The sequence below is a fragment of the Lissotriton vulgaris genome, chromosome 4_1 (genome assembly GCF_964263255.1).
Source record: "Lissotriton vulgaris chromosome 4_1, aLisVul1.2, whole genome shotgun sequence".
NCBI classification, from domain to species: Eukaryota; Metazoa; Chordata; class Amphibia; order Caudata; family Salamandridae; genus Lissotriton; species Lissotriton vulgaris.
In genome coordinates this window covers 1,950,292,846-1,950,314,545 of record NC_141691.1, presented here as the reverse complement: position 1 = coordinate 1,950,314,545, position 21,700 = coordinate 1,950,292,846, and the positions used below count along the sequence as shown (strand labels likewise).

Below are 21,700 nucleotides of genomic sequence, written 5' to 3'. Positions count from 1 at the left end.
ACCGTAGACGAAGTACATTGGGCCTGCAGCGCTTAATGATCACTTGATGAGCGTTCAGTGTGAAGCAGAGCAAGCCGTTTATTTAAAAAAAAATATTTTCGCAGGCACAAATTTAAGGTGCTGATATTTATTTTTGGATTACATTTTTGAATATACAATCTCCATGGAGAGCTTCTCTGCTCACATAAAATACAAACGGTGGTAGTATATGGCAGAATTTAAAGCAGCAATTGCAAATCGAGGATGCAAGAGGGCAGAACTCTTGGATAGGGACGATATTTGGATGTAAACACACAGTCCATTGTGTATAGAACCTGCATGGACCTTTGGGAAGGGTTTACAAGATGATGCAACATAGCCATATGCTGGAAGCCTCCGTGCTTTTTGAAAATTATTGGTGCTGCACGTGCTTCTGCACCTTCCTGACATATGAATTGATATTTCTACGTCATTCAGGTTGAGTTTTTATGGCTGCTAGAACTTCTATTTGAATATATGTGTTGATTAAAGTGTCCAAGTGGAGTGTATAGCTTTCTTTTGTTAATCTAATATATTGAGGATTGTGCAGGCGTAGATAATAAACTTACTTAGTGAAACCACCTTCAGACTATGTCCGGTGTAGTAAAATAATCTAAATCCAATATCTTACATTCAGTTCTGTAGGAGAAAAGCCCTGTAAACCTTTTGCCCTTTGTGTGAGTTCCTTTACGCATCCTGCCCTGTTATTCCTTGCACTATCTTTTTCCGGCTACTTTTTTGCCCTCCCTTAGTTTGCTTACTCCTGCTTAAAATCTTTTAGTGTACCCACTAAATTCTTTATGGCTCACATTCCCCATTTATCTTTTCTCAGACCACACTGGCGTCGTATTTTTTTTTTTGGTCTGGTTTGACATGGCAGCTGTCGCTTGACCTTTTGTAGACAACCTAAAAAAGAGCATTCAGGAATACTACAGAGAAGGGCTGTGGCTCCACACACATGTTGGTTGCCAGTAGTACAGCATTTAATTGGCCAATAGTTGGTCTTCTCAAAAATAGTTTCATTGCAGTTTATGTTCAGTATAGTGTTCATAAAATGCTTTGGTAAGTGTATTATTATCCCCCATTGCCCTGCCCAATGCCTGTAACCTGGCACCTCAAACTATAATAACCATAGAGTTGACGCGCAAAAAAACCCAATAGCCCGGCATGCTATTTGTGCCAGCAGTGACAGGTACAACACTGCTGGTAAGCTCCGCAATTTCCTACTCCTAAGATGGACGTCTCCTTGAAACTAAATCACTCAGTGGCGTTGGAGTGCACTGGTTCCGTCTGTTGGAAATTCATTATTCAACTTACTCGCTGTCTATGAACACCACTCTGGTTCCTGGTTTATCTGTAAACAAAGCAGCACCTGAGGTGGGTGTCCCCCGGCACAAGTCTGCAGAGAGCCGTACCGGAGCCGCCTTGCAGGGATGGGTCTCCTGGTCCATGGAGCTGCCATCCTCCGACTCCCAGGCACACACAAGATGATGCAATGTGAAACCTGCACATAACGTCCACAGCTCAGGACGGACTGGAAGTATCTTATGGAGCTGCTCTAGGAATAAGTGTGAATCCTTACACTGCAGGGTAGTGGGTGGAAACCAGGGTGGGATAAATACTCTCTGGGGTCTTGGGGAGATGATATGTCTGTCAGTCTTTCCTAGCACCCCATCAGGCTGCTCCGGTGTGTGACTGAGCATTTGAGGCCCCAGCATTAACAACATAAAGTCTAATATCAGCTGCTGTTATGTCTTGCAGTGGCTGTGTTCCACATGCATTGGCTAGACGTTTTAAAATATGAAGTTGAGGTCTGGCATGTGCAACCAAACAAATCAACAACATGGAATTTGAAAAGGGGGTAAATGGTGTGTTTTGGAAGTGGTGTTGCAACATTCATGTTTTGAACCAGCAGCATTTAAATCAATTGTAGCAAAATGTGAGGCATCAGTAGCACCCTTGAAGGACTTAAGTATGAGGCTGTAGTTGGAGTTTCAGCACCCTTGAAAATAATAAGTATGGATATGGGTAGCTAGAACAGTATGGCTCCTGGAGATAGCTGCCAATGTTCTTTTCAACAGGAAGCAACCCAATTGTGTACAGTCTCTTCGTACATTTAAAAAAAGTCTTGTGAAATCTGCTTAATTGCATCAGGCACAATGGAGAAAGTGCACATTATTATGTGTTTACCCATGCTTCTATCCTTTATATCCAGAGTGTGCTTGTATGAGTCTGAACTACAATGATTCTCCCATTCATTTAATGTTCGCATTAAGAAGAAATGGTGTCGTTTGGGATGAATGAATGGTTGAGTGGTTGGGTACATAGATTATTGGAATGATGGATGTTTGCAGCTTAACGCTTGGATGAGTGATTGGATGCCTTCCTGGATGAGTACATGGATGTCTAGACGAGTACTTGAATGGATAAGTGGAAGGGGATTTCGATGTTTTGGTAGGTGCTGCATGTATAGGTTAGTGCTTGGATGGTCTGTCCTTGAATGAATGGTTCAGGTATGGCTTGAGAAACGGAAAGATACATAGGGGAAAAATATACATAAACAACATTTTAGTGTATTCTTGGATGTTAGGTTAGAACTCAGTGAATTTTTTTGTGGTACAAATGTGTAGTACAAATTGCATATTTAACCGTATCAATAATTTTACTATTGAACATGTGTGTGTAGCGCTTTTGGTAAACCAGCAGACAGACCTAGTAATAAATTATAGTGATGGACATGATGATAGGTGGTATTCACACAGTTGGGTATGAAGACACAAGCAGTCTGAGCCAGCAAAAGAAGAGTAGAAGCAGTAATGCAGTGCTCACATTTTTGTATGGTGGAGGTGAGTGGCTAACAAGTCCTATCCATAACCCCCATATGGGAACCAAGATATCGAAAATGCTCTTTTCTGTCTTGTATGAAATAGGAGGCAGCCATTTACATTTACAAGTGTAGTTGAAGCGAATGTGGCTGCTTCTGGCCCGTTCATCGAGAATACTGTGTTTTTTCTTTTCGAGGGGTTATCACTCTATGTGGAAGGAGGGCAGACAGAATAGAACGAGTAGCAGAGGCTGATAAAAAGATTTAATGAGATCTGCGATTGGTGCACTCCCGACCAAATGCTGATCGTGCAATGGCGACATGTACTACACACCACACATACACAAACTGTGCCTACAGATTTACATGGATTACACTTATTCACATTTACAATATACGCACAACTGATCACCACATACTTGTATATATTTAGGAAATATAAAATGCATACCCACTCTTCAATCTGCTCATCTAACTCTTGGATCAGTTGAGTTTCTGTTAATCTGTCCCTCTGTCTATATATGTATGGCTCTCATGCATTTGTATGTACGTTATGTCGGTCTTTGCAACCCAGTCTGTATTTGTATGTCTTTCTGTCTGCTTCTATGTAAATGTCTGTCTCTCAATGTACCTGTTTCTTTATGTATCACTTGTCAGTCTGTGTGGACGTATGTCCGTATCAATGTTGCACGTGTATCTGTCAATCTGTGTATTTTTGTGTCAGTTTGTGTATATCACTATCTATCTTTGTATAGATGTTTGTCTGCCTCTGCTTGCCTGCCTATGTAATATACTTTTCTGCATAATTCTGTGTACCCGCATCTTTTGAATCAGCAATCAATCCTATCTTCTGCTGAATAATCCATTCTCCTGCCTGTTATGCATGAATATCCATCATGCTTCTGTTGCATTAATCTAAGGAGTTGTCATCTGCTGTAGTTGTATTGCACCCTTCCAATCATCTTGTTTGAGGTAAGGGCAGTATTACCCCTCTTTTTCAATGCCAGACCTTTTAGGTTGGAAGTAGAAGGCCCGCCCGTCAAGGCTTGTTTTGTGTATACGTGGGATATGGGCGAGTAGGCCCCCAGCAGAGCGGAGTTGTCTAATTGGTTTGTGAAAGGAGATGCAGCTATTTGGGTAAGCTGTGCCAGTGTTGTGTAGTGATTTGAAGGTGTGAGTGAGTTTTTTGGACTGAGCATGCTTCTGTATCTGGAGCCACTGGAGCTTCTTGACGTGTGGTGTACTGTGTGCACAATGTGGAAGATTAAGTGAATCTATACTGGCTGCCAAGATTTGAATGGCTTGCCGTCGTCTGGTAAGTTGTTTAGTGTTTGAATCTTGGCATAGAGGGGGTTCCTGTAGTCCAGTTTGCTTGTGATAAGGTAGTGTGACTGGTTTGCGGGTGCTGCTTGGGAGCCATTAGAAGATTTTCCTCAGAATCTTGAGGGCATGGAAGCAGGGCCTTGTCTCAAGGGGGAAACAGGAAGAGATACGCCACTCATGGTAGAGAGGGCGGCAATCTCCTCCCACCAGTAGCTATGGATCGCACAACATTGCCATACATGGTGCAAAAAACCCGCCCCCTCCTGTCGGTGCCTCAACCAACAATCATCATCTCGCAGGTTATATTTATGTAGCATTATGAGTGTATAATGCAGGACTCTCCTGACCTGCTTGGGAAGAGGTCGCTCCCCTCCACGCTCCTAAGGATTGGTGACTCAGAAGCGCCTATAAACTACCCTGCGGTATCGTAGCGCCTCCAGCTGATTCCACAGCACGTCCTTCCCCCGCAATACTGCCGCTGCCTGCATAGATCGCTTTGGAACATTTTCAGCTGGTATCTGTGCATTGTTCGTGTATACAGCTCTGTGCTGCGCTGTAGGGGATACGCATTGTTGTTGTGTTTGACCCGATTGTGCTTTGTTTGCCCCCAGGCTCGCCGAGTTTCGTTTTCCCCCAGTAGCAATAATTTTGTGGCTTGTTGTGCCTCCCAGGACGTAGCTCCACCCCGCGCACGCCTCCCAGCTGACCCTGTCTCGCCCCTCCCCTTACACCTACATATGACAGATGTCTCCCCGCGCAGCGTTCACGCGCAGCGGTCGCGCGCCGAAGGTGCGCCAATGGTAAGCCCGTCTACACCCGGACCGCGCCCAGCGCCAGACCCCCTGATCCCCCCCGCAAAGCGTGCTCCTCCCGCATATCGTACGCCGCCGCCACCCTCCTAGCCCTTAACCCCGGACGCACACCCCAATGCTTCCAGGCTGCCCCTGGACGTACGCATGGTCCATTCGCCTGCCACTTCTGCAAGTACTCCTGCATCAAAACCCACACCAAATCCACTTCCTCCAAACACAGCTCCAACTCTAACGACCTGAAGTGCATCCTGCTGAACACCCGCTCGATCCACAGACACGCCACTGAACTCTGGGACCTACTCGACACTGCGTCACCGGACATCGCCTTCCTTACAGAAACCTGGATGAACGCATCATCAGCACCCGACATCGCCATAGCCATCCCGGACGCTTACAAGATCATCCGAAAAGACCGCACCAATCAAACAGGAGGAGGCATTGCCATCGTCCATAAGAACACCATCAAAATCACGACCAGCTCCGACGATATCCTTGCAACTGCCGAACACCTCCACTTCCAGATCCACACCGACCCCAGGACCACACTTAGAGGCACCCTCATCTACAGACCTCCAGGAACCCGTAAACAATTCAGCGATGACATCACTGACTTCATCAGCCCACATGCCCTCGCCTCCGAGAACTACATTCTACTAGGAGACCTCAACTTCCACCTGGAAAACAAAAACGACAACAACACCTCCACCCTTCTGGACAACCTGACCAATCTCAGACTCGAACAACTGGTTGACTCCCCCACCCATGTAGCCGGACATACGCTCGACCCTATCTTCACCTCCAGCAAACGGATTTCCTTCGATCACACCACAGCTCTCCATTGGACGAACCATAGTTGTGTTCACTTCAGCTACAAAAAGACCACGACCCACAACCACCCACAACCTATTCCTCAAAGGAACTGGAAGAAAATCACCACCGACCAACTCCTCACATCTCTCAACCAAAACCCTCCCACACTCTCATTGGACCCAAACAAGCTGCCACCAAACTCAAGCAATGGATCACTCACAGCGCTGACGAACTAGCACCCCTGAAAAACCACCAGATCAACTCAGGTAACAAAAAGGCTCCCTGGTTCAATGATGACCTTAAGAAATCCAAGAAGCTATGCCGCACCCTAGAGAAAACATGGAGAAAAATCCCAAGCACCGAAAACATGACCACCTTCAAGGCAGCCACCCGCAAACACCACCAACTGATTCGATCCACCAAGAAATCAGCATTCAAGGATCGACTCGACAACAACGCCCATAACAGCAAGGAACTTTTCAACATCGTCAAAGAATTCACCAACCCCACTGCAGCCTCAAACAACATTACTCCCTCCCAACACCTCTGCGACTCGCTATCCTCCTTCTTCTACAACAAAATTGTCGACATTCACGACAGCTTCGAGAACATTCCCCACGAACAATCCTCCCCACCTCCATCAGAACCTGCACCGCCATCCAACAACCTCAGCGCCTGGAACCCAATCACCACTGAAGACACCATCCGCCTAATGAACTCAATCCACTCCGGATCACCAACCGACCCCTGTCCCCACCACATCTTCAACAAAGCAGACTCCATCATCGCACCCCATCTCCGCGATGTCATCAACTGCTCATTCAACTCTGCTACCTTCCCAGAAGGCTGGAAACACGCCGAAGTCAGCGCCCTCCTGAAGAAACCCACAGCAGACCCATCTGAACTTAAAAAATTATCGCCCCATATCCCTCCTCCCATTCCCTGCGAAAGTCATTGAGAAAGCCGTCAACAGCCAGCTCACCGCCTTCCTTGAATCCAACAACTCCCTCGATCCCTCTCAGTCAGGATTTCGAACCAAACACAGCACCGAAACCGCCCTCATTGCAGCGACAGACGACATCCGGACACTACTGGACAACGGAAAAACAGTGGCCCTCATTCTTCTCGACCTCTCCGCCGCTTTCGACACAGTCTGTCACAGCACCCTCACACAACGTCTCAGCAACATCGGCATACAAGGAAAAACCTTGGACTGGATCATCTCGTTCCTCGCTGGGAGAACTCAAAGAGTCCGACTTCCCCCATTCAAATCAGAAGCCACCGAAGTCATCTGCGGCGTACCACAAGGATCATCACTCAGTCCCACCCTCTTCAACGTTTACATGAGCCCACTCTCATCCATCGCGCGCCAACACAACCTCAACATCATCTCCTACGCTGACGACACCCAGTTAATCCTCTCCCTCACCAAAGACCCTAACACCCCTTAAACGAACCTTCACGAAGGCATGAAAGAAGTAGCCGAATGGATGAAACACAGCCGCCTAAAACTTAACTCAGACAAAACGGAGGTGCTCATCCTAGGATCCTCCCCTCTGCATGGGACGACTCATGGTGGCCTTCGGCTCTGGGCACAGCACCCACACCCACAGACCACGCACGTAATCTTGGCTTCATCCTAGACTCCTCACTCTCGATGTCCAGACATGTGAACGCAGTCTCATCCTCCTGCTTTAACGTACTTCGTATGCTCAAAAAAATCTTCCGTTGGATCCCCCCCGATACAAGAAAGACTGTCACCCACGCACTGGTCACGAGTCGGCTGGACTACGGAAACACTCTATACGCTGGAATCACAGCCAAATCACAGAAAAAACTCCAACGCATCCAAAACGCATCAGCGAGACTCATTTTGGACATCCCTCGCCAAGACCACATTACCGGACACCTGAAAAACCTCCACTGGCTTCCCGTCAACAAGAGAATAACGTTCCGTCTCCTCACCCACGCACACAAAGCCCTCTACAAACTAGGACCCGAATGCCTTAACACTCGACTGTCCTTCTACACACCCACCCGCCAACTAAGATCCTCCAATCAAGCCCTCGCCGCAGTCCCGCGTATCCGAAGATCCACCATGGGAGGAAGATTCTTCTCCTACCTGGCGGCCAAGACCTGGAACTCACTCCCCACTCACCTCCGCCTTACACAGAACCACATCTCCTTCAGAAAAGAACTCAAAACCTGGCTATTCGACAAAAAATGATCCCCACCTCCCCAAGCGCCTTGAGACCCTCTGGGTGAGTAGTGTGCTATATAAATCCCTGAACTTGAACTTGAACTATAATAAACTCTCAGTAAGAATTTAAAGTGTATGATCCTCAATCGGCTGCTTGCCGTAATGGCTTCTGTTTTTGAGCAGCATTATAACCATAGCTTATCGGTCAGAGGCGAGTCAAGGTCCTTGCCCCGTGGTTCGATTGCGGTTTTTCCAGCAGTGCCGTGCGATATATTCTGGACACTGCATGCGCCTGTCCGGCCATTTTCATCATAGTGTGCAATGCATCTAGCATAGGGGGCTTCTGCGGGAAGTCGGGGATATTGGCTCTAATTCCATTCTTTAGTCTAATATATAAGAATACCTCCAGCGAAGTGATGTTCTCTCCTGCCAGAAGCTCCTGTCGATCCTTAAACGTGCCATTCAGGTACAGATCTCCCCATGTATGGATATTTATTTTACGGAACAGTTCTCTGCATACAGCCTCGTGAGTGACCGGAGCATGGGGGAGGTACAGGACAGGCAGTAACGGGTAGTATAGCACAGACTTATTTACTATCCTGGCCAGGTGCTTCCAAGCTTTGTTGGCGCATGTGACCGTGTGGTAAGCAACTCCCTCGCCGGGGACACGCGTCCCAAAGAAGGAGGATATGGGTGTGGCCGTCATGTATCCTGTTCAACCGCCAGATGCGGCATGAATGGCAGTGGGTGGTGCCAGTATATGGCAAAATGAGCTTGGGCACTAATGAAATTTAGCTCCATATCTGGGGCCTTGAATCCTCCATTGGAGAATGGTTGAGTCCTGGTCTGCCATTTCACCCGGGGTTGTTTCCCACTCCACGCTAGTTTAATAAGCAGCGATCTATAGGTGTGAAAGAAGGGGCGTCCCGGATTATAGGGTATGGAAATAAATAAATAGATATATTAGTTTTGTCAGGCAATCATCTTCATCAGTGCTACTCTGCCTGCTAATGAAAGTGGCAACGCGATCACAGGGATCACCCAGTTAGCTATCTTTTCGATGGCTGTGCCATAGTTGGCTTGAACCGTTTCTTTCCTAGCTCGTGTTATTACCACCCCTAGGTACATTATTTCCGCCTCGCACCATCTTAAGGAAAAGTCTAGGGAGAATTTAGCAGTGTTAGGCGTAAGAGGAAAAATCTGCAATTTATCCCAGTTGATGTTTATTCCAGATAGGTCCCCAAACCGAATGAACTCTCGGATGATAGGGTGAAGGCTGATGTGTGGCTCTCGAAGGTATAGGGTGATATTGTCTGCATATAGTGACACTAATATCTGCCACACATGATATTGTGTAGCATACTCTCTATTGTGCTGCCGGAGCTTGGCCGCGAGAGGCTCGATAGCCAAAGCAAAGAGTAACTGTGAAAGAGGGCACCATTGTCGGGTGCCTCTTGAGACAGCAGTCGGGGTAGAATATAGCCCATTAATCTGTATAGTGGCTTCCGGCTGAGAGTAGAGTAGCCTTATCCTTGCTATGAAAGAGTGGGTTATACCCATTCTTTGTAGTATTGTGAACATGTAGTCCCACTCTAAAGAATCAAAAGCTTTTGTGGCATCCAAAAATATCCCGGCCGCAGAGATGTCCCGATCAACATCTTGCAGTAGTGTGAATGTGGTCCGTAGATTGTGGGATGTGACCCTCTTGGGTATGAACCCCGCCTGGTCCGGCAGCACAAATCCCTCAATCAGTAAGGTCAGTTTATTTGCAATGACTTTAGCTAATATCTTGGTGTCACAGTTAATCAGGGACAGGGGTCTATAGAGGACTCATATGTGGTGGCGTCCTTGCCCGGCTAGAGTAAGGAGATAATCAAAGCTTGCTGCATGGTCATGGGCAGGACCTGTGCTTCCCTAGCCTCTTCAAACACTTGTTGGAGGGTAGGGACCAGCTGGTCAATATAACATTTATAGAAGTCTGCAGGCAGCCCGGCAGGGCCCGATGCCTTTCTGGAGCGTAGGCTCATTTTTGTGGCTCTGAACTTGTCCTCAATGTCGACATTGAGGAATTCCCTGCAGGAGTCCCTAATCCATCCGAGGGCGTGCCTTCCATGTAGGAAGCAATATCAGCTGACTAGTGTGTGCGTGCTATACAATTGTGTGTAGTATTTAGTAAAGCTATTGAGGACTTCTTGTGAATCTGTATTCCTATTTCCATTTTCGTCGACTTTGTCTAATATTTGATTAGCAAATCTGGGGAGTCTGAGTATTTTTGTTAAGGCTCTACCAGAGCGTTCACACTCTACATTTGTCCTAGCTGTGTGATATTTGGAACGAACCCGCGATTCGCGCTCTGCCTCAGAATCGTATTTGATAAGCTACTCTTAGAGGTCTACCCTCTATTGTGGAATCACTAAGCCTTTGGCAATACAGAGACCCCGCCTGGTACCCTTAAAGTTTTCCCATATGCAAGCCCGTGATGAGACGCTGTCTACATTACGAGGGATAATTCGAGGATTTCCTGGCGAATTTCTTCGCAAAAGTCCTTTTCTAGTAAAGTTGTGGGTTGGAGCCTCCAAGAGCGATACAGGGACTCACTACCTGATGGGGTCAGTTTCATCAGCCTTGGGGAGTGGACCGAGAGGGTGCGCGCCAAGTGCGTCACCTCACAAAGCCATGTGCCCAGCCCCTTAGATAGCAACCAAAAGTCTATACGGGTCCAGCTGGCATGCACACTAGAGTAAAAGGTACCTTCCCTGCGTATAAGATGAAGGGTTCTCCATGCATCAAAGAGCTGGTGATCTGTCATGATGCCGGAGAGGTGTTTATTTGCTTGCGGATGTAAGGGGGAAGTGCGTGTGCACGGTCAGTCAGTGGGTTCAGAGCTAGATTAAAGTCGTCTCCCCATATAATGAAGGAGGAACCTAGCTCTAGAACACTGCCCCAGTGTCTATCAAAGTAAGTGGCATCGTCGTTGTTGGGGCATAACAGCTAACCAACGTTACTGAATGATCCGCTGGTCGCCAGGGAAGCCGCCGGTGCACCTCGCGTTTGCGAGGGTGCTCGGGGGAAGTCCGTGTTGAGTGGTGCGCTCCTTGAGCTCAGAATCATCTTCCGACATAGTATAGTCAAGAGTTATTGGAAATCGGGTCGTTGAGGGCATGCACATGTTTGCGAAGGCCTACAGCTTATTATTTGCCTAGCCTTATCGAGTGTGGAAGTGGCAGCTTTGCATGTACCATCCACCTTTTATTACTCTTCAGGAGCTGGAGCTTGCCGTCTGGAGTCTATGTCCCTAGAAGCAGGCGATCGGCGTGCCACATTTTTAGGAAATCTTGTGTTTGTTGAGGGTTTGCAAAAATCTGTGTCTTTCCGCGGTAGGGGAGTCGCAGCCATTCAGGATAGAGTATTGAGTATTGTATATTGGCCTGTTGGAGTTTGCACTTAACAGGGAGGAACTTCTTTCCTGCTTCTTGCACTGCCAGAGTGCAGTCTGGATATATGGAAAGTCTGTTACCTTCATGCACCAGCTCCTTTTTTAACTTTTTTTTATAAATCTTTTTAACATACATCGGCATCAAATACACGATACAGAGGAAATGGCAAAAGTATACACTATGGAGACAATAAGTGAGAGCTAATGACAATATTACATCGTAGGGAAAGGCTACGAGGAGAGGGGATCATCATATTTGATACTACGTGTCGGTTGGCATATATCTCCATGGTACGAGTTCCACAGGATCCATATGCGAGACCATTTTTAGGGGCAGCCCCATGCCACATAAACGGTCTTTTCTCTGTTTATGCACCAGCCAAGGTCTTTTTCCCAGGCCTCTATTGTGGGTGAGTGAGATGAACCCCATAGCTATTCGATATTCCTTTTTGCAAACATTATCCCCAGTATGACCCATTGCGTCAGGTGAGCGTTCAAATCCGTAGGTTCCCATACATTTAGAAGGCACCTACGGGCCTCTGGGTGAAGGTGGACGGTCAGTACTGCATTGAATGTGATGTGTACTTTCTGCCAAAAGGAATGTATGAGGTTTTGTGTTCCACCAATCTAAGTCGCGCTGGAATTGCAGACGCTTTTGGGGAAGATATTGCCTCCTGCCATTCTTCGTCGTCCATCTCAATACCATCCCACATCCATCTGTCCCGTTGTGTTTGGAGAGGATCTACCATGTTATTTATCAACTTCTTGTATATCAAGGACCTAGCTTTTTCGGAAAGATGGCCATCTAATATTCTATCCTCCAGTGGGGAAGACTCGGGAAGATTGGTCCCTTTTGGCAGAAGGGATCGTAATGCGTGATGGGCTTGTGTATAACGAAAGTGCTCTGTGTTTGCTAAATCCAATGAGGTAATGGATTTCACCTCCCTCTTATCCCAGAGGTCTTTGATGCGCGAGATCCCGATAAGTTCCCACTTGTTGAACCCCTTTGATATCCATAAGTTACCCAGCTTCTCGGAGTCCCATAGTGGAGTCGCTAGCGGGCACCAGCTCCTTTTAGTCTTGTGCCAGCTTCAGTATCGCGTTGCGATCTTTGTAATTAAGAAGCGGTGTCAGGATGAGGTGGAGGGTGCTCGCAGCAGCCTAGATGAGAGGGAACAATGCGCCCCCTCCACCACCAGAACTTTAGAGAACGCCTCTGTGCCAAAAAGCCCCAGCAGCATTCGCTCTACATAGTCCTCCAGGTGTCCCGTGGCTATAGACTCTGGGACTCCCACGATGTGCACATTATTTCTGCACAAGCGAGCTTCTAAGTCCTCATTTTTCGCTGCGTTGATTTTTAGTAAATTTTTCCATGCCTGGAAGGTGATCTTGACTTGTGGACGATATGTCTTCAAGAGAGGAAATGCGCTGCTCCGTTTCAGTTGTGCGGCCATTGTGTTTCTTACACCTCAGCGACTTCGCGATTTTCCGACTGAACTGGGATTGTACTTTGGCATGATGTTTCCACCTTGTGACAGGGGATTCGGACGTATGTTGCTCCCGGTTTGCTAGAGCCTCATAGGAGTGCCACCTTCTGGCTCTCTGGCTCTCTAGCACCCCTGAGCACTGAACCTACTTGTCGGTAACTACTCTATCCTCTTGCATTTCTTGTACGTCCTCTATAATGCACAATACCATAAACACTGCGTTGGTTGTTTGTAAACATCAATTGAATTACCACAAGATTATGCTTTGACATTGAGATTATGTTGAGCACTTAAAATTGCCTGATATTTAAACAAATGGGTTTTCGGGGTGGCATGCTTGTTGTGTTGTGGTAGAGGCACTTGCATGAGGAAGAGCAGCAAAGAAATGCAACGTAAAGCGGGAAATTGATATTAGAGAGAACAGGAAATAGGGAATTATATGCCATAATTTGACGTTCTCTGGTGCACAGACTCCGTACCCTGTCTATGCAGAAGATGTTTCAGAACAGGCAGCAGCTTGTGACTTTAAAGTTTTTCTTTTTTATTAAAGTAAAGGTTATATCCCTTATAGCACAACAATACTTAATATCTTGCGCAAAACGTAGTGGCTAATTTACTTGAGGTACGTGGTTGCCACTGGTCCTGTACCTTATCTTTGGAAACCAGAATTTTCAAAGACTGTCTTGTTGAATTAGCGGCTGCTCCCTATTTTGCTGTCTTGGAAGAGATAAGGGTAAGTCTTGCATGCCTTGATAAATAACACTGGACACTTATTCCCTTTAGGAACTTTGTCTCGATAGGCCTTTCTATGTTTGTTTATTGTTTTTATACAAGTTTGCTTAACAAACCTAGTGTCTTACGAACTGAAAATAAGAATAAAGATAAAGGCAGTCATCACATTTCACATATTATGCGCGTATTACAATCACATTTAATTGATATAAAACAAATATATAAATATCTATTAGTGAGTCCTGTCCAATTTTAGAGTCCGGCACTCCTTTTTGATAGTGGCAATTCAATGCAAAAAACTTTCTTATAGGGTTTTCCAATTACCTCAAACTTGCAAGGCCATAGCTTCCCTTCATTATGATACTGCCTGCCTGAGTTTGCTGTAACTCTACCCACCTTTAACTGGATATCCTTAAAGCAATAAGTGACCCTAATAGTCATATTTTTTACAAACAGCACATACTTCTCTTTGGTGTCACTGCAAGCTAGTACATAATTGTAAGTGCGTAGATTACTAAAGCCTCAACTTTTCGGAATAGAGATCTTTTTCAACTTTGATTTTACTCCCATTTTTTTTTCATTAGAGGTTTTCAGTATCCCTTGGTCGATTGTGTTGACCCCATTGCGTTTGCTGGGAACACTGACTTTGTTCCTAAGTTCTCTACGTACCCCTAAATATTTTACCTTAATACAAAGTATTCCAGAAATGCCTTGTAAAAGAACAATCTCGATTTAAGAATCATATTTTTACCACTATTGTTGCTGTTAAATTTACAGTCCTGTTTTTGAGAGACAAAAGTCCAAGCTTGCAATGAATGGCCCAGGCCTTTTTACCATTTACTGTTTTAGCAATCTGTGTATCGAAGTACACACATCTTGATATCCTCTTTCCAGCATGTTTTTGTACCTGTCACACACTGAACATACTTATGTTGATGTACACATCTTTTATTGGGCAGAAATAAAGACGGAACTTGTCACCAGGAAGATAGATACCTGTTTGCCGCAGTGGAAGAAACGATTTCGGAACTAATGACAGAATCAAGAACCTTGTAGGCGCTGTAATAGAAACCCCTTCCTTAAAGCATTGCTAAGTCAACAATGTCACAATCGCTTCTCTGCCCACCTGTCTTTCGGTGTCAGTTACAGTTTGATACAGGCATTGCACAAACCACATTATGTTGATTTTCACAACACAGCTGCTACACATTTGCACACATTTTATTAGCACATAATAACTTCACAAAGCTGCTTCCTTAAATTATCAGCAATAGATTATTGTTCAGGTTGCGCTGAACAACAGAGAGGGCCCCAAAAGGTGCTCCACAATTTTATCAGTAGAACTAAGGTTTCTAAATAGGCACAGATTTTGGTGTGATTGAAAATTAATTTCGTTTTTAATTTATTGTATGTAACATTTTGGGAGCTAAGTAACTGAAGGCGCAACTATCAACTCTAGCTTTCCTGGCTCTGGAAACGAAGGCCAGTGTGGCTGCAGATGATTTCAGAGTTCTGCTTGGAGCATAGAGAGTAACCATATCCTGCAGATAGGCAGGGCCTTGGCAGTAAAGTGCTTTTAACAATAACAGAGAGCCTTAAAGGTAACTTTCTATTTTACTGGCAGCCAGTGCTGTTTCTTCAATGCAGAACTGATAGAGGCTCGCCACGGGAGACCGAGCAGTGCTGCACGCGTTGGAGCCTATTCAGTTGCGATTGAGAGACCCCCACAGATGGCCAGGTCCTTACCCTTGGGCTTGGGGGATGTTAAGGGACCATGGTTATCTGGCCACCAAGCATTAGACCAGTTATTCAGATGCTTGCCCAGTACCAGAACCTAAGTAAGGTATTTTACTCTTGCATACATCTAATTTGGTTCAGAGCTTGTTGGACAATGATACACTGTGTTGTATCGGAACCAGCAAAAATCTGATTGAGTTGAATCCTCTACTGATATCTCAATGCAATTTGCCTTCGGACGAGCAATGAAAGGGTTCACCTAGCTGCCTAGCATCGCCCAGGGGAGGTCAGTGACATTGTAGAGACATGCAGCAAAGAGTTGGGAGACTTCCAGCAATAATAGCAACATTTTTAAGAATGTTTCAGACAAAATAGTTTCTCCCACAGAAGTTATTTTCAGAAACACAAAACTTGTTCAAATGATATCTCTAAGCACTCGTGTAAGTAGGTTAAAACATTTCCCAATGGCTTATTTGGTACAGCATATATTTATGTTTTCCTAACAATCTCATTATCCTCTTCAGTGGTCAGAAAATGGTCACTGCCCCCCATTACACTTGTGAGCACACCTAGATGAGAATACATGCACAGCTCTTCACAATGCTTCAAAGCAAGGTATGCCATCTGGATCCTGGCTAGCTGAATGTTTGTCTGTTTGAATATTTGAACCACTTTCAGACATGCGCTGACATTCATAGTAAGCGGTACAAAAGGGGGTGTGATGGACGGAGCATCTGAATCAATCAAACACTCACACCCAGTCAAAAGATCTGGGTTTAATCCTTCACCGTTCTTTAGCCCACTCTGCCACCCCAGTTCAGACATGGCCATATGCAAATCAGTCTGACCCTGTGCCTCATGGGAACAGTCCAGCCGGAACTGCCAAGCCAGGTCTTCCCTGGACCGGAAACAAGCTTCCGAGGACCGGTTTCTGGCATTCCAGTCGTCTTCAGCCCGGCTTGCTTGAATCCAGTGGCAAAGTGAGCAAGGGACTCGCGTCTGAGCATACCCTGCCACACTTATGGTGGCCAAAAGCGGTACAAAAGGGGGTGGTGATGGACGGAGCATCTGAATCAATTAAACACTCACACCCAGTCAAAAGATCTGGGTTTAATCCATCACCGTTCTTTAGCCCACTCTGCCACCCCAGTTCAGACATGGCCATATGGAAATCAGTCTGACCCTGTGCCTCATGGGAACAGTCCAGCCGGAACTGCCAAGCCAGGTCTTCCCTGGACCGGAAACAAGCTTCAGAGGACCGGATTCTGGCATTCCAGCCGTCTTCAGCCCGGCTTGCTTGAATTCAGTGGCAAAGTGAGCAAGGGACTCACGTCTGAGCTTACCCTGCCACACTTATGGTGGCCAAAAGCGGTACAAAAGGGGATGGTGATGGACGGAGCATCTGAATCAATCAAACACTCACACCCAGTCAAAAGATCTGGGTTGAGGCGTTGTATGAGGGTGCTATGACAGACTGTGTCTAAGGCGGCGGAGAGGTCGAGTAGGATGAGGGCAACTGTTTCTCCATTGTCCAGAAGCGTTCAGATGTCATCTGTCGCTGCAATGAGGGCGGTTTTGGTGCTGTGTTTGGCTCGAAAGCCGGATTGTGAGGGGTCGAGGGAGTTGTTGGATTCAAGGAAGGCGGCGAGCTGGCTATTAACGGCTTTCTCAATGACTTTGGCAGGGAATGGGAGGAGGGAGATGGGGCGGTAGTTCTTTAGTTCAGAGGGGTCAGCTGTGGGTTTCTTCAGGAGGGCACGGAGTTCGGCGTGTTTCCAGCTTTCTGGGAAGGTAGCGGAGTTGAAGGAGCAGTTGATGACATCACGGAGATGGGGTGCAATGATGAAGTCTGCTTTGTTGAAGATGTGGTGGAGACAGGGGTCGGTTGGCGAACCTGAATGGATGGAGTTCATTAGGCGGATGGTGTCTTCAGTGGTGATTGGGTTCCAGGCACTAAGGTTGTTAGAGAGCGGTTCGGGTTTGGAAGTGGGTGGGGTGGGCTGTTCTTTCGAAATGTTCTTAAAGCTGTTATGTATATCGGCGATTTTGTTGTAGAAGAAAGAGGATAAAGAGTCGCAGAGGTCTTGGGAGGGAGTAATGTCGTTTGAGGCTGCGGTGGGGTTGGTAAATACTTTGACGATATTGAATAGTTCCTTGCTATTGTGGGCGTTGTTGTCGAGTCGATCCTTGAATGCTGATTGCTTGGTGGATTGGATCAATTGGTGGTGTTTGCGGGTGGCTGCCTTGAAGGTGGTCATGTTGTCAGTGGTTGGGTTTTTTCTCCATGTTTTTCGAGAGTACGGCATACTTTCTTGGAATTCTTAAGGTCATCGTTGAACCAAGGGGCCTTTTTGCTACCTTGTTTGATCTGGTGATTTTTTTGGGGTGCTAATTAGTCAGCGCTGTGGGTGATCCATTGTTTGAGTTTGGTGGCAGCTTCGTTTGGGTCCGATGAGAGGGCTGGAGGGTTTTGGTTGAGTGATGTGAGGAGTTGGTCGGTGGTGATTTTGTTCCAGTTTCTTCGAGGAGCAGGTTGTGGGGGGTTGTGAGTCGTGGTGGTTTTGTAGCTGAAGTGAACACAGCTGTGGTCCGTCCAATGGAGAGCTGTGGTATGATTGAAGAAGAATGTGTTTGCTGGAGGTGAAGATAGGGTCGAGCGTGTGTCCGGCTAAGTGGGTGGGGGTGTCAACAAGTTGTTTGAGTCCGAGAGTGGCCAAGTTGTCCAGAAGGGTGGTGGTGTTGCAGTCGTTTTTCTTTTCTAGGTGGAAGTTGAAGTCTCCCAGTAGAATGTAGTTCTCGGAGGGGAGGGCATGTAGGCTGATTAAGTCGGTGATGCCTTCGCTGAATTGTTTACGGGTTCCTGGTGATCTGTAGATGAGGGTGCCTCTAAGTGTGGTCCTGGGGTCGGTGTGGATCTGGAAGTGGAGGTGTTCGGCGGTTGCAAAATAGTCGTCGAAGCTGGTTGTGATTCTGATGTTGTTCTTATGGACGATGGCGATGCCGCCTCCTGTTTGGTTGGTACGGTCTTTTCGGATGATCTTGTAAGCGTCCAGGATGGCTATGTCGATGTCTGGTGCTGATGATGCGTTCATCCAGGTTTCTGTAAGGAAGGCGATGTCCGGTGACGCAGTGTCGAGTAGGTCCCAGAGTTCTGTGGCGTGTTTGTGGATCGCGCGGGTGTTTAGCAGGATGCATTTTAGGTGGTTAGAGTCGGAGCTGTGTTTGGAGGTCGTGGATTTGGTGTGGGTCTTGCTGCAGGCGAACTTGCAGGAATGGCAGGCGAAGGGACCGTGGGTACGTCCTGGGGCAGCTTCGTAGCATTGTGGAGTGCGTCCGGGGTTGAGGGCTAGGAGGGTGGCGGCGTCAAACGTTATGCGGGAGGAGTGCGGTTTGCAGGGGACAGGGGGTCTGGCCCTGGGCGCGGTCCAGGCGCGGACGGGCGTAGACGGGCTTACCTTTGGCGCACATTCGGCGCGCATGGGGCGCGACTGCTGCGCGTGAACGCTGCGCGCAATGGCATCTGTCATATGTGGATGGTGGAAGGGGCGGGGGCGAGGGAGGGTCAGCTGGGAGGCGTTAGCGGGGAGGAGACACGGGTCAGGAGTGGCCACAACAACAACAACAAAATGGCTGCTTAATACTGAAAGCGAAACGGGGCACAGCCGAGGACCGGCAATGAATTAATTAGCAGTGTGCGGCAATTTTATTTCCCAACAAAGCAGCGCTAACGTGCACTATGCAAATAAGCAGATACAATTTCTATTTTTAAATGCGCTGGCTACGTTGCGTTTAATTCGGCAAAGCTGTACAAATGGTCACAAATCGCACTGTGCAGGCTATGATACCAGGACGGGTTCAGGCAGCAGGGAAGCAGGCAGGGATGAGGCACACGATCAAGGCAGCAAGGAAGGGAGCGTGGGTGAGCGACCGCTTCGGGGCAAGCCCAGGTGGTCACACAGAAGTACACAGAAGTACACAGGCACGCTCGATGGAGGTGGGCAGGGAGGAGCAGTCAGGCAAGAGAGTAACACGGAGTGCAGCGGAAGAAATAATCACGAAGGAGATGACAAAAACATCTACTCCTAATGGAGTGCTTCACACAAAATGAAAAAAAAGTAGTGCTTAAATAGCAAGCAGTGTAGGCATCGATGCCAACCGGTCAGAGATGGTAAAGAGGCAATGCTCTAGGGGAGCGACAAACACAAGATTGGATATGAATAAGAAGCAGTCAAATTAATGATAACGAAATGAAACCAACAATGATCAATGGGCGGGCTCTTAACTCCGCTTTGTTCTTGGTAAGCCACAATATGACTGCAACAGACAGCCTATGCCTTTTTTTTGTATTTGCTCATATCTTTGATTTCAGTTTCTTCAAAATGTGCAGTCAAAAGTTAAGCTTTTTTAATAAACAAGAAAACGAACACCAAGGGGAGACAGGTTCTCTTATTGTGGCTGATTAAGTTGAGATTGTGGACATTTTGGGCCTTTGATAATTTTATGTCTAATTAGAAATTTGCGAAATTGATAAAAGCGTGAGGATCAGATTTTAGGCAATTGCAGAGTCGAAAGGAATAATAGAAATCTTAGTGATGTAAAGGGGCACAGGTAGAGCAATACACTTGTTATTTTAGTGTGAACGGTCTTTGAATTTCTGCTGCTACTGACACTAGCGTCAATGGCATGAGAAAGGATAAAATGTTCCTAGTAGGTAAAAACTGAGTGAACCTTTATTGCTCTCCTAAACTGTAAAAATCAGACTCTGGTACATTTTCCCACAGACTAAAATGCTTTTCTTTTTTCTTACAGGGCTTGCCCCACCCGCACCTCCCCCACCACCACAGGGATATACTTTCAAACCTCCTCCTCGACCAGACTTTGGTACTTCAGGGAGGACAATTAAGCTTCAAGCAAACTTCTTTGAAATGGAAATCCCTAAAATTGATATCTACCATTATGAAATAGATATCAAGCCAGAGAAATGCCCTAGAAGAGTTAACAGGTAAGGCTATTGATGTGATGCTCACAGCCATTGTGTTATAATCGCATATTTATCCCTTTGTCATTTCGCATATTTATTTTCATTCACCAAAACAGTGCACTTGTCCTTGTACTGTTGCTCCGAGTGTCACAGAATATTTTTCGGCTTATTTACTATCTGTTATCGAAGTGGAGCTCCTGTTTTCACACACTCCTAAGTTAACACATCCTGACAACTACATCTTTGAACTATGGTTTCCTTTTCTGTTAGATGGAAAATGAAACTTTAATTTGGGATGGTTTAAAAAAAAAAAAGCTAGTGTTGATCAGTCATTTATACTCTCTTCTCTTACCCTTTTGATCCAAGTTAATTTGATAATAGCGTGATTTTGCAGTCATCCAGACCTCAAGTTGGAATGCAGAACTCTGCTTCTCAAACAGAATGACTTCTCTGGTCTCATTAGCATGGCTAGATTTGATATCTTGAACCCGATCTTCGTTGGTCATTTTGAAAATGTAGAAATGCTGGTTGCCACCTAGTTCATGTTTACTACTGATGGTAGGTGCTTAGTTAAAAACACCAGGTTTCATGTTAAGGGGTCCGCTACTTAGTCAGTCTCCCTCAAATTGCATGAAAGGTTCCATTTCTTTGGGTTTACCAAAGAAGTGTTTGAGCCATTTAGAACAGATTATCGGCGAGGCTGATCTGCACGCTAAGATTGCCTGGCTAGTGCAAGTAGAAGAAATGCCCATAAACTGCTCTTCTTTCCATTTTTATGGGACCTAAAATGTTGTAGTAGAGTGATTATTAACCTGTATTCCGGGGACCCATGGGTGTCCACAAAGCCTACCCGGGGAGTCCACGTCTGGTTAGAAAATGAAATAATGACATATTAAAGAAGTGTATATAAATAAAGAAGCAAAATTGACAATGTAACATTTTAAACGTTCTGTAAATGTGGAGAAATTTGAAACTGAAGAATAAAACGTAAGTTTATATCCTCAGATTAATTTGTGGGAGCAGTGCAAGTGTATCAAACTAAATATAGCATGGACAGTGAATGGCCTAAATAGCATTTAGAAAAGCTCAAAACTTTCTATTAATGTTTTTTTTTAATATATTTGTGATTTAAATAAAATATCATCATTTGTGCATTTGTTTGATGAATGCTTGTTTCTGTATTTTTTGTGTACTGTGTTGTGGTTACAATCAGCATAAATCCTTAGGCCGGAGTCTTAGAATTACAGTAATTAATCAGTGGGAGACCGCCAAGCATATAACGAGTTTCTGGACCGTCAGTGGTGTTATGGAGGTTTTTCTTCTGTGAAAAGGCTGGCGGT

General features: G+C 46.1%; 1 protein-coding gene across 4 annotated transcripts in view; it reads left to right on the top strand.

Annotated features, from left to right (window-relative positions):
* Window positions 1-21,700, top strand: part of AGO2 (argonaute RISC catalytic component 2) — a 517,461-nt gene that overhangs the window by 26,315 nt on the left and 469,446 nt on the right. For all 4 annotated transcript variants that reach the window (XM_086966263.1, XM_086966266.1, XM_086966265.1 and 1 more), the window contains exon 2: window positions 20,189-20,381. In XM_086966263.1, coding sequence (XP_086822389.1) covers window positions 20,189-20,381 — 193 coding nt within the window. The remainder of the gene's footprint in view (window positions 1-20,188; window positions 20,382-21,700) is intronic.